This window comes from Amphibalanus amphitrite, unplaced genomic scaffold (assembly GCF_019059575.1).
Source record: "Amphibalanus amphitrite isolate SeventyFive unplaced genomic scaffold, NRLGWU_Aamphi_draft 000505F_arrow, whole genome shotgun sequence".
NCBI classification, from domain to species: domain Eukaryota; kingdom Metazoa; phylum Arthropoda; class Thecostraca; order Balanomorpha; family Balanidae; genus Amphibalanus; species Amphibalanus amphitrite.
Window position 1 is genome coordinate 429,322 of NW_024881999.1, and position 12,644 is coordinate 441,965.

At 48.4% G+C, this 12,644-nt stretch overlaps 1 protein-coding gene and 1 long non-coding RNA gene across 2 annotated transcripts; both read right to left on the minus strand.

The window, feature by feature from the left end:
• Window positions 1–641: 641 nt before the first annotated feature.
• Window positions 642–2,474, minus strand: LOC122392897. Its single transcript, XM_043388252.1, has 3 exons — window positions 1,677–2,474; window positions 1,118–1,234; window positions 642–919 (listed from the first exon to the last, which is right to left on the minus strand). Exons 1-3 carry the CDS (start codon window positions 2,104–2,106, stop codon window positions 906–908), a joined length of 561 nt encoding a protein of 186 aa, XP_043244187.1. The 5' UTR covers window positions 2,107–2,474; the 3' UTR covers window positions 642–905.
• A 1,439-nt stretch (window positions 2,475–3,913) lies between these two features.
• On the minus strand, window positions 3,914–5,189 carry LOC122392880. The gene is made up of 3 exons (XR_006258597.1): window positions 5,021–5,189; window positions 4,567–4,683; window positions 3,914–4,308 (listed from the first exon to the last, which is right to left on the minus strand). It is a non-coding gene; the product is annotated as an uncharacterized LOC122392880 (long non-coding RNA).
• Between the last annotated feature and the right edge of the window lie 7,455 nt (window positions 5,190–12,644).

Here is a 12,644-nt window from a genome sequence, read left to right on the forward strand (position 1 = left end):
TAGGGGCTAAGGACATGGTTTTACATACGCAATTAACTTTCGATTGTTCCCAAGCTGCGCCTTCGTACGACCCATTTATCTTACTCATCCTTGTATTTATTTTTCATGGAAAACTGTTTGTAATTCTAAGCGACTTAACTACTCGATGCTTTCTAGGTTGCGGTTCTTTCGCGTCCGCGCAATTCAATACCTATTTCCCATGCATTTACTACATTAGAATATTATGACTCAATTCTAAGCGACTTGTTTCTTAGATTGTGACTTTGTAGACGATCGATAAGTTTTTAGGAACTTTTTTTGCGCGCGGCGGATCCATGGGAGAGGAAGGGCATTTCGGGGCAACTGCTTCCTCCCCGCAGCTCCCGAAAAGGAGGAAAATTTGCTGTTCAGAGTAAAAACTTACCGACTTGTATATTCTAATTTTTCAATTGTACAGGAATGTGTAGGAAACCGCAATGCGAGCTAAATTTTTGGGGGGTTCGGACACCTTTTTGGAGACATGCCCCCTCCCCGCAGAGTGCGAGGTCGCCTTTCCGGACCAACTTATGTCTTTTGCACGGTAGAATAACTATATAACTCTCATATAACTCTCATACCTCACGAGAGGTGTCAAACACCCCGCTCCAGCAAACAAATATGAGTACACAAATAAACTGATGATTTATTGACCCACCGCACACAGTTGGAATGAGCCCCGATCTTAACACAGCAGCGGGCGAGCTAAGAACTACTGGCCTTGAGACCTCCCGGCCAAACCTGGACCTAGCACATCACTTCAATAGTTGGGAACACTCAACACAGCCAGCTTGCAACGGTGGAAATATCTTTGCTCTTGACGACGCGATCCATGTGTGGCAAAACGAATGGCAAATGAAATGGTGAATGGGCGCAGCCTTGGGCAGAGGTCACTTCTTGCCACCTGAAAAAGAAAAGGGAACGTCAGCTTAGCTCGAAAACAAAAACTGGTGCACTTCGTGGCCCCGGACTGATGATCGAACTAACGAAATTTTGTACTTTTCATTGATTTTTAAAAGCTTTTGCAGTTTTCTTTTATAAAATAATAGTGGATTCTGTTCCCAATCCCAGCAAACTAAAATATTTTGGTTTACGAACGCACCTTTTTTGCCGCCCTTTTCTTTCGCGGCGGCTTCCTTCTTGGGGGCGGCCTCCTTGGCAGGCTTCTTGTCCTCCTTGGCCGGGGAGCCGGCCGGCTCGGCGTCTCCGCCCTCCTTCTCTGTGAAGGGGAAGGGATTAACCAGTCTCAGATGACGAAAGAGGCTGACTTATGGCAATATATAAAGGTGGCTCTTACCAGGCTGCAGGCTAAATCAGCTCAATCAACCTGGAGGCACGCGGGTGGCGCCAGGAGGCAGATTGCAACATCCATGAGCCTTATCTAACGATTTTCCAAAAGTTGGATTTCATGAAAAAATAAAAACACAATTTTATAAAACTATTTGAATTTCTGTACGCCGGGTTTTGTTGACTTTTCCTTTGACCTTACGGCAAATAATTACCGGGCCGGCAAAAATAAAAGTTCCAAAGGGGATGAGAAAACGATTTTGTCTACTACTCTACTGTTAGCAAGCATGTTTGGTAATTTTACATGGAAAGGAAACGACAAAGACGGTCCATATTAAAACAGCAAAGCCCAGTGACCGAAGGTATGTACTCACTCGCTGCCTTCTTCATGGCTGGTTGCGTGCTGCGGCGCCGACCCCTGACCGATAAATGCCGAGCCCGCCGCCAGGAGTGGCCGAGGCCGGCGGAGCTGAGGTGGCGCCACCGTCGGCCCGGCTCGGCAGCTTCGATCAGCGCCGAAGCTGGCGCCGTCCGGCGGCGGCGGCTTGAACGGCAGGCGAGGCCCCTCCGCGACCGGCGACGGCGCAAACCAGATCTGGCCGGTTCAGAGCAGAATGAGCCGACTGTACAGACGCCGGCAGGGACCGCGCCGGCCGCCCGATTTCCCTTGTTTGCGTACCTGTCTGCTGAATTGCGCTTAGGAACGCTATCTTGTGGTTCAGAATGGCTGGTGCCACAACTTTCGATGAGTTTCGACGTGAGAGGAACAATTTTGAGCTTGAAAACTCCACCCGTATCTCGCATGTTTCTGTTCAAATGGATGAATCCTAATAGCTGAAGGAAGTAGAGGTGTGACTAGTATCAAAAGGCTGATCGCTTACCGGTTCCACGCTTAAAACGTTGTGACGGCACATTGTTATTACCTGCGGAAAACATTGTGGTAGGCATTCCTGATACTGTTTAAAAATATTTTTATTGACTTTTGAGAAACATTCTAGAGCGATTTAAACACCCCGAATGTGTCGAGTTCGATTATACGGATCGACTGGTATGCAACATGACCTTTTCTGGTCAGCTTATGGCTTTGAACCTAAATAAAATTTTCATTTTTTTTTTTTAGCTCAAGTTATAAATCCATTCGACGAGTCTCACCGACACAAACATGATGCGATGCCGGTAAAAGCAACGCACCACAAGACTTGTGTCAAAAGTTATAGCAGAAAAGTCAGTTCAAGTTTTGCCCTCTTGAGGCTAAACCGCTTTCTCTATGGTCACATCCAAGATCTTGACCCAGAAAGAGCTACAAAGGAGCTATCGCCAATGCGCTTTTCCATGACCCTGTTGTAGCTCTATTGATTTTCGAGTTATGCGCCAATTAGTCAATGAACTAGGCAAAATTTGTCCTTTGATGACCTCCAGTGACCTGACATTTGACCTGACGTAAAAATTAATCCAAAAATATACCCAAAACTTACTCCGAGATTTTCGACGCTCACTCAATCGTCGCTTATCACGTGTCACTATCGCGTGTCGCTACGTGGCTCAAGAGCCGGGTTAGACACGAGGTGTGTTTAGTGCCCTCGTGAATTATGATGCGCTAATTATGAACAAACTTTCTTGCGATGAGCTTTTTGTACATTTTTTAAAAATTCAGTGCTAACTCGTCCCCGAAAAAAGCGAGAGCTTCAGCTAATGGGACTGTTCCATCAAAGCTGTTGTGAAAGTCTCAGTCACATTTGTGGTTGTGCCAACTGCCGGAGTCTATGGAGTCTGTTCCAGTCGCACTTCCTAACACCTCTAAACTCCTCCAAGATTGCTTCCCTGTTCCAGTGGCAGCTCTAGCCCCTACAAAGTCAAGAAGGGCCCTGCTCCAACCTCCTCTGTCTTGCTCTTGGAGGAGTTTAGAGGTGTTAGGAAGTGCGACTGGAACAGACCATATATGTACATACATATATGCATACCTATATTACGTATATGTAAACGCTGGCTATCGAAATCGCTGGTGCCATAGGTGTCCCAGCGAGTCCCAGCTTAAGTCATTACACTCTACAGTGCGTTGGGTGTCCTAGAAATCCCTGGTGGCCGTGGCTGTCCCAGAGTCCCAGCTGTAGTGGGCGTCATAGCCCCAGAAGCTTTCGCTGTCCAATATAATCACAGAGCTCCAGTAACCGTGGCTGTCCCATAGCCTCAGTCCTGCAGTGAATGTGGCACCTAACAATCATGCCATGCTTTCGCTTGCCAGTCGACCCATGCATAGCCACATTTCAATCGACGTATTGTCTTACATAGAGACTCGGGAGCAGCGCCAGCGTATCCGGTGTCCATCTAATGCCAGCTTTCATGCCAAGTTGCCGCATCAACCTAGCCCGTTTAGATCAGGTGAACCAAGCTAATCGTACTAATCACATGATTATTCAAATATTGAACTATTTCCCCTCATTTATAATACAGATAAAAACTTTCGTTTATTTCGTGTCCTACTTTAGAATCATAATCGAAGTACTCTTTATTGACTTATCCGAGGTTAGATCTCTGCTCTGGGTCGTACTCTCGAATCAACTGCTCTTGGTGTTCCTACCGAAGGCCTGACACGATCAATACAGTCGTCCAATAACACAATCATAATTTATTTAGCACCACTGTACACGCATTTGGAATCGGCTCAGAAGCTCGTCACAGGAACACAGGCGAGGGGGAACCGCTGGTCTCTCAATCAGCGGACCCGTGCCACCGAATACTTTAGGGTGCCGCCGCGGCCCGCGGTCACCTAGCCTGTCTAGAGGGGTCATCTGGAGACCACCAGAGGCATGGCGTTCCACGCCCTCAGCCACTCAGTATTCACCGGAGCGCGGTCCTCCCGGCTCCGAGCTCTCCGCAGGCTGGTGATGGCGAAGGCATCTCTTCTCCAATGTGAAAGGCGGCGCGAGCGAGGTGTGGAATAATGAAATGAGTGATGGGGCGGAGACAGGTCCTCCGCAGTCATCGCCCGTGGTCACTTCTTGCCACCTGCGAAAATAGACAAAGGGACTTCAGTTTCGGCTCAGCGATGTCATTTGACGTGGTTGCACTATCAGATGAATCATTTAGGGAAAAATAAAAAATTACAGCTGAAATAGTTCAAATATTGTGACTTGGTTACTGTACTTGCAACATTGTCTCACATAACTGAGGTTGCTGAACTTGATCAATGACTAACCCATAACTTAAAAAAAGAAAAGTTACAAAAACAAAAATTCTACCAAAGTTAAAGTGGGCGATTTTTACCTTTCTTGGCGCCCTTGGCCTCCTTGGCGGGAGCCTCCTTGGCGGGCTTGGCGGGCGCCTTCTTCTCAACCTTGGCATCATCGGCCGGAGCATCGGCGGCGGCGGCTCCTCCCTTCTCTGCGGGCAAAACACGGCGAGTTAGTGACTAGAGGGGTAAACAACGGTGTCAGCGAGGTGCCGGGGCATTTAGGGCAGCACTGTCTTCCCGACTGGGAGAGGGCTGCAGGGGGCAGGGCATGCTATCGATCGTCGCCCAGACATCCGATGCTCAGGGAAATATACATACAAGAACCACTTTGTGCCATACTAGTCAGTGAGTAACAAGTAAATGACCAGCGGACAAGAACGAAAACGTTCAACCTTCCTTATTTACGAACAGGCACCACAAAATCTGACCAATGCTCACACCTACTGATGGAAGGTCTGCGGCCAAAGACCAGCAGTAGATACTCACCTGGCTTGCCCTTGCCCATGTTTTCTGGAGCTGGTGGGTGGTTGCTGGCTTCTCCGGAGGTCTCCCTGCGCTGACTGCCCTCCGTCCGCCAGGTGGAGTGGCTGGTCGCCTCGGGTGGCGCCTCCGTTCCGGCCGACAGTGGCGCTGACTGGCGGCCAGCCGCTGAACTATGTAGGGGGTGCAGCTGCTGTCGATCGGAGCAGCGTGCGGCTCAGCGGGTGGGGCCGCCCGGGCCGCCAGGGGTCGTGCAGGGACGCGCACACTTCGCCGTCAAATTTCTCCCGATCGGAATCTCAGATGATTTCGATCAACCAAATTTGTTAATTCAGCGCATCATGGCTTTCTGGGGACATGATTTCAGCGCCGGCAGCGGTCTCCGCCTTCCGCCGTGAGTCTGCATGGCTCCTGGCCGTGACCGAGCGTTCCAGAGTCGTGAACCGGATCGAACCGGTAGCCACCTCCCGGCGCCGTCGCCGCTGGCCTGAGGCGTCTTTTGACCTTCGGCAATGCCCTCACCGTCACGACAATCGTGGTTGGAGGGGGATGGGGAGGGGAGGGGAGGAAGGGGGACTCGGAAGCGACGGGATTAGGGAAGGGCAGGGGCGCGGAAACTACTTTCAGACGGGAGAGGGGAGGGGGACACCAATATAGATATCAACCTAGCCCTAGGGTACCTCCAAATCTAGTTTTCCTACCGGTTACCTATTTTTCATCCCTTGGCTTTTTCAACAACAAAAAGAAAACATTTGCATAAAAAGTGCGGTATTCCGTCCCAAAGTTGTGAAGCACCTCCCCCACGGCCCCAGATTTTTTTTTTTTTTTGGGGGGGGGGGGGGGCAAGCTGCCCCCACTGCCTCTCTCCCCGCCCCCCGGTTCCCGCGCCCATGGGGAAGGATGATCCGTGATAGTGCGATGGGGCCTAGTAACGACGTATTTTTACGAGCGAGCGAAGTCTTTTCAATATAACGGAAAAATCTCAGTATGAGCGGCCCGGCGCCCGGCCTGTAACCCTTTTGAGAGGCTTATATCTCAGCAACCGCTGGACCGATTGGCCTGCGGTCTTTTTTGCTGGGTAGCCCCGCCCCCATCCCTTCTACCCCGTAATTGACTTATACTTTTGATACATCTAAGTGACCGTCGTGAAAAGTCAAGGGTGTTCAAGAAGTTTTGCAAGAGTAGTGATTTTGAGAGGCCCATATCTCAGCAGCGGCTTGGGCGATTGTCTTGCGGTAATTTTTATAGGGTAGTTGCATCCCTTCTACCAAAGGTCGGATACTCTTGATCTATGTGAGTGACCCCCACTGCACGTGCAAAATGCAAAAAGAAGAGGTGCCAAATTTGTTCCCATTTCAGTAACTCGGTAATTACTGGGGCGATTTCGCTGAAACTTGGCATACAGGTAGGCAACCACCAGGCAATGCATTCCCATGTGTTGCGGTTAGGGTGCTACTGCACGTACGCACGTGCAGGAGGCGTTTCCAGATCTCGAGAACGGCTGGGCCGATTGCGCTCAAATTTGGTACACGGTTGGGGACCGGTTAGTAGGGTGCCGTGCAAAAGTCAGTTTGGACCCCGTTTGCACGTGCGCACGTGCAGAATGCCGCTTCCAGATCTCAGGAACGGCTGGGCCGATTGCGTTCAAATTTGGCACACCGCTAGCGACCGGTTAGAAGGGTGCTTTGCACAAACCCATTGGAAGTATCCTCTCGCCCTTCCGCACGTGCAGGGCTCACTATCTCGCTCGCTCGTTCTTCGCCCAAAAGGCGTTTTACTGGTGGTTAGGGAAATGTGAATCTCCTAAATATCAAATACGTTCATGCTTGGATGCATGCCTCTCACCCTCATCGGCGTTTTCGCAGCCGCTAACGTAAGGGAGCCGTCCCCTCCCCATCCTAGCCGCTCGGTCCCTGCTAGACTAGCTTCGCTCGCGGGAAAAACGAGTTGCAGACGTCAGGAAGTCAATGATCCCCTACTTTAAAGCCCTGACTCCTATGTCATTGATTGACCTTCCAGGTCAAATCAGCGACACACAATCCGATAAAAATGGAACCTGCTAAACCGTCTTAAAGTCTGATTTATATTGGGGTTTTCGTGGTCCTCATTTTGAATTCAGCATTTGTAGGTATTGTTCAGAGATGATGTGTTCATGCGGTCGAGTAAGGTAAAATCAAACATTGCTAATGATGAAAAGTCTGGAATCGAGTGTGCGCTGGCTCACATATGTGTCAAATCGTTATTCTGGCCTGGGAAAGTCTCAGGAAAGTTATAACAGGTGAAAGGTCATGCCCTTTTAAGGAAAGGTATACAATGGGGTAACATGAGCGTACTGGAAAGATGCGTCGTGACCCGCCGCTTAGGTTTCATTAGATATTTTGATGATAGATGCATAAGTATATATTTTAAAAGTTTTGTATGATGTAGCCCTTGCGCATAGCTGGGGCGTCGCAAGTTATGGAAAACCCATTGGAGGGATACGTTCGACGCCCCGGCTATGCGCAAGGGCTATACATCATACAAAACTTTTAAAATATATATTTACGCATCTATCATCAAAATATCTAATGAAGTCATACTCGAGGGCAGCGCTTTTCGAGGAGCGCTGTGGCCCGAAGGTTTGGACTTTGAATTGTGAAAAACGCCCGCCCGCCGGAAAACGCAAACACCGCAAAACGCGCAAAACGCACGCCCGAAATGCCAACGCAAACGTCGCAAAAAATAAACAAACGCCCGCCCGCCGCAAACCGCAAATAAAAAACGCAAAAACGCCGCAAAACAATAAAACCGCCCGCCAACCGCAAACAAATTTAACACCGCAAACGACGCAAAAAAGAAGAAAACCGCCCGCATCGCCCGCCCGCCCGCCTGCCCGCCGCCAAAGACAAACACCGCAAAAAACACAAAACGCCCGCCCGCCGCAAAACGTAAACACCGCAAAACGTGTAAAACGCACGCCCGAAAAGCCAACGCAAACGGCAAAAAATCACCCGACCGCCGCAAACCACACAGAAAAAAAACGCCGAAACGCCGAAAAAAATAAAACCGCCCGCACCGCACCGACGCTAACTGCTAACCGAAAACGACAAAAAGTCGCCCGCCAGCCGCCAAACGCAAACACCGCAAATAAGCGCCCGGCCGCAGCAAGATAATAATTTATCAGCGGCTGGCATACCGCTAGGCTGGTCATTTTCACAAATCAAAAAGATATCTGCAAAAATCTCCTAGATGAAAGCGCCCGATTAAAAAACGGATGGCACGTGCGTGTTCCTCGCCCCCAACTTCCTTCAGGTCAATCGTCATTTGGGTCATCTAACGCATTGACGTATCTGCAAAAATTTCCTAGATGAAAGCGCCCGAGTAAAAAACGGATGGCACGTGCGTGTTCCTCGCCCCCAACTTCCTTCAGGTCAATCGTCATTTGGGTCATCTAACGCATTGACGACCGGCTGGGTGGAATGAACATTGCGCCAAGAAACGTAAGTATATTGTCAAAAAGAATCCCCAGAGTGGTGGATCCCAAAAGTTTGAAACTACCACTTTGGCCCACTGGACGACACCTTAAACAGTTGCCGACTGGATGACACCCATTGTTTGGTCACCCACGCCATAGTATGCATCATGGGTGCGCCGAAATGACCAAAAGTCCCAATTTCCGGTGTGCAGGGTCATTTTCAACGGCACGTGGCACGTGGTTCTGGACTTTTCCGGCCACTTTGCGACATACCCATGGGTAGTGCACCGAATGGTGGTTGATCTGCATGTAAGAAAATGGGGGGTCGTTTGGATCGTTTTCGAGCAATCTGCCGTGGAACGCATTTTTTCATTTTCCCCATTGGCTTAACACGGGAATTTTTAAAGTCACGTGGCACGTGCACCAGATGGTCCGCGGAGGGGAGACCCATACCAGAACGTAGATCACCTGGCCCACTAGAAATCCTGAAAAAATCAGAACTTTTGGACCAGCCGTTTTCAAGAGCATCAAGTTGTACTGATCTCAGGCAGCTTTTGCCAAATTGTCAGGGAACTCAGATTTGTTTTTCAATAGAAAAACACAATTCTAAAGAATAGTGTTTTAACTATTGACAACAAACCTTCGGTTATTTTGTTTAATTGCATATTGACAAAATGTGTTTAGTTTGTATTTACTCTTAGCTGAGCTACTCCGAGCAGGGGGCATGTTTTCAAACCTAATTTTGTGGACAGGGGACGCTCTTAGGGGAAGCCGGGGGAAGCCCGGGCGCGGGGGAAGCCCGGCCACCTCGTTTCCGGCTAAATTATTCACAATAAAATGCTCAACTGTTTGTCCTTTCAGCGTGGCAGCTAAGGTAACGCCAGCAAAAAGTTAAGGCTAACAGAAATTGCATATTGTTAAAGTTATAGCGCAAAAATGATATTTTAAGGGTTTTTAGCTAAAAAGTGAGATATGTTGCACTGTTAATGTTATACCATACAGTACTAATATTTATACGAATGTTATGTAAGGACCGTTTAAGTGTTTGTAGTGAGGGGTGACGAGGCAGGCTGGCTTAAGTATGACATTTTTTTCGAATATCGCTGTTCTAAAATAAAAATTAGCACATTGGGGTAACACCGGGCGAGTGGCCAAGCATACCCCCAACCGAGAGCAATGCCACTAAACCATTGTTTTCCATGAGATAATAGGTACTGAGCAGGATTGGTTTACACCTAGATCAAAGATAAATTTCGAAAATAAACATGTTATCATAGACAAAGCCAGTCATGTCACTTAAGGTCAACTAGGGTCAAACTACGTTTTTGCAGATAACGCGACAGACAATGAAGCTAGAGCTTCAAAAATGGTGTCGTTGTGTTCTTCTTCATCAGCCGAGTCGAATGATATGCAAATTGATGCATTAAGGTAAAAAGAAAAATAATTTTTAAGGAATTTTGAAATACACATTTTTGTGAATTTTGCATCACGATTTTCATCGACCTGTACTGTATGTGTGGTAGACGCTAGCTAAAATACCAGTAGTGAAATAAACTCTAAGATGTCCAGAGCTAATCAGTACCTTAATATTTCACTTTCCGTTAATGTTTGGAAGACACATAATGGTTTCATCAACTCGTTGTAAAGCGCTGGGGAGGTGGCCGGCGTTACCCCTATGCCGGGCTTACCCCAGAAAAATCAACACTTTTTTAAAACTCGATTTTCTCAACCTTATACTTATTCCACGAAACCGAATTTTTGGGAAAACACGGCCAATGAACTTAACTAGCTAACAGGCTATCAACATTTTATACAGCACGTATGGTATGTAATAAAAATGAAAAAGAGCTTACTATGCCGGGCTTCCCCCGGCTTCCCCTATATAGGTATGAAATATGGTGTGACGGAAGGCCACTCGTGATGACATCGGGGTAGGGTGCGCTTGTGCTGAATAAGGCCTGCGCTCGATGCAGGGGGCGCTTGGGTCACCATTGAACAATGAACATGTCTTATGACAGGAGAACGGTATAGCAGCGCTAAGCTGACGTCCTGGACAGGTGGCGCTGATGTCTTATGGTCGACGGGGATATCGGAAAGATGACGCTTACGCCACCACTAAAATGGTATGCAGAGTCTATAGGACAGTTGTTAGGACTCGTACAGGACAGAGGAAGCTTCCTCCAATCCCCTTAAGTGGGTATCAGTCGTGTGAATGCTCGTTTCCCCTCAAACCACATCCAGGTTATAGATAAACGGTTACCATGATCAGACGCTAGCAGGGAAGCTTCTTTCGGAACAGGCTCTCTTGCGGTGGGGTTGCCTATCCCCTCCCCCCTGAGACGGGCTCAGCCCGTCCCCCCCCCCCCCGTCCACCAAAGTGGCCGCCTAAACCGGTTCCCTATCCTATTCTTATATCCCCGCGACGCTTGAATGGTCTGACTAGACTGAAGCAGTCTAAGCCGATTAAACAAACAAAGCTGGGTATTTTGGGCGAGCGATTATGCACCGTCACATGGACATGTCTGAACGTTTCCATCATGCCAGGGGTGTTTGCCCAAAGTTATCGAAGCTGACTAGTCTGACTGGTGATGCTCTTTTGTGTGTTAGGAGCGGAAAATAACATTTTTTCCCGTCCGTCCAATGGGCAGTAGCGGCGGAATACCTTCAATTAAGGGGGGGGGGGGCACTGCCGACTTTTGGTCCCATTCTTTCCATGCAGCGCCCATAGGGCTAATGTTAAAATGCCAAAATCAAAGGGGGGCACGTTGCTCCGGTGCCCTCCCCGTTCCGCCGCCTATGCCAATGGGCAACATCAATGCCCAGGTACGCATTGTTCTGCACAGCCATATTTTTTTTCGGCAACGTATGTGTATGTAACCTACCATCGTTCAGCAGTATCCATAGATTTACGGCCTCAACAAGTACCGTACGTATACCTGCTTGTATGGTTCGAGGCTACGCCTCTGGTTTGGATACTGAGGGTGCGCATTTGGCAGTGCACCTGTTATCTGTTCTCGACTGAAAGGCCTGATGCCTGATCTTTATTGAAACACCTGTTCTTTATTGAAATCGCGACTGCTGCCATGGTTGGCGCTATAGCTCTGGCCACCAACCGGCGTACACTGTACACTGTGTACAGTTTCCTCTGTACAGTGCGACTGTGGGCGTTTGCCGGTATCGCGTTTCCCTGGCGAGGAGCTATATAACGTACTGTAGAGCGTTTCCCTGACGTCTCCTGCAATCACATTTCCCGGAGTTGTTTGTCGCCGTGAAACGTCTCTTAGATTGCTTTCCGGTAGGTGCGAGTAAGTTCGGTGAAATTCTAGTTGTGTGCTTGGACCTATTGTGCTTCACTGCATTCGTTAAGTGTAAGTAGCATGCTGCATTTTCATTTAATCAACTTACAAATTACCTAAATAAAATACACAATTGAATACATGACATAGTTTACAATTAAAGCTCCCGAAGAACAACTTAACTTCAACTTCAAACTTTTAATTACATAAATCTAATGCAGCATTTGGTATATGCTGTCGCAGCTCCCCATATGCATACTCTGTGATGATTACTGATTGACCAGTGACCTTTACCACTGGGCAGCATCAGTGATGGAGAGACATGGTCTGGTGAGCTAAAGAGTTCGCAGCTTTTCTGTGCTTCGTCATTTTCCATCCTCAGGACAGTCCAATCCTTCTTCATGCCTCGAACCGCCTGATCCGGACTGGACGGTGGCCTTCATTCGACGTGAGAAGCTCCTCACTCCTCAGTAACCGGCTCACGTGCGGTAGGGTGGCAGTTGGCCTTGTCCATCGCGACGGGCTCAGCCACGGCGGCGCACCAGGGTGCAGCCGTTCAGACTTCAGACCAATGTCTCCCCTAATTCCCATCACCTTTCCGGCTCTGAAAAGGCCTCGTTAGACCAAAAGGACCACCTTACCCTACAAAGAAAATTTTAGGCATTATCCCCTGCCACGAATTCCCAACGCGAGAAAAACTTACGGGACAACAAAATAAAAAATAGCTTACTTACGGCCTTTTTACCAGTCGTTGACTGTCACGTGGTCAAATAAACCTTTATGTATGTATGTATGTACTTTGGGACTTAATTTTTTATCGTCAGTTGCTACTTGCCTGAAATATTCACAGACATTTTTACCTCCACTTAGCGCGCGCGGC

Bases quoted from the DNA above. Each gene is read 5' to 3' on its own strand.
- LOC122392897 (XM_043388252.1), bottom strand. From the start codon at position 2,106: ATGCGAGATACGGGTGGAGTTTTCAAGCTCAAAATTGTTCCTCTCACG. The intron at 1,235-1,676 runs GTGAGTACATAC...TCCCCTTCACAG, and splicing joins AGCCATGAAGAAGGCAGCGA to AGAAGGAGGGCGGAGACGCC.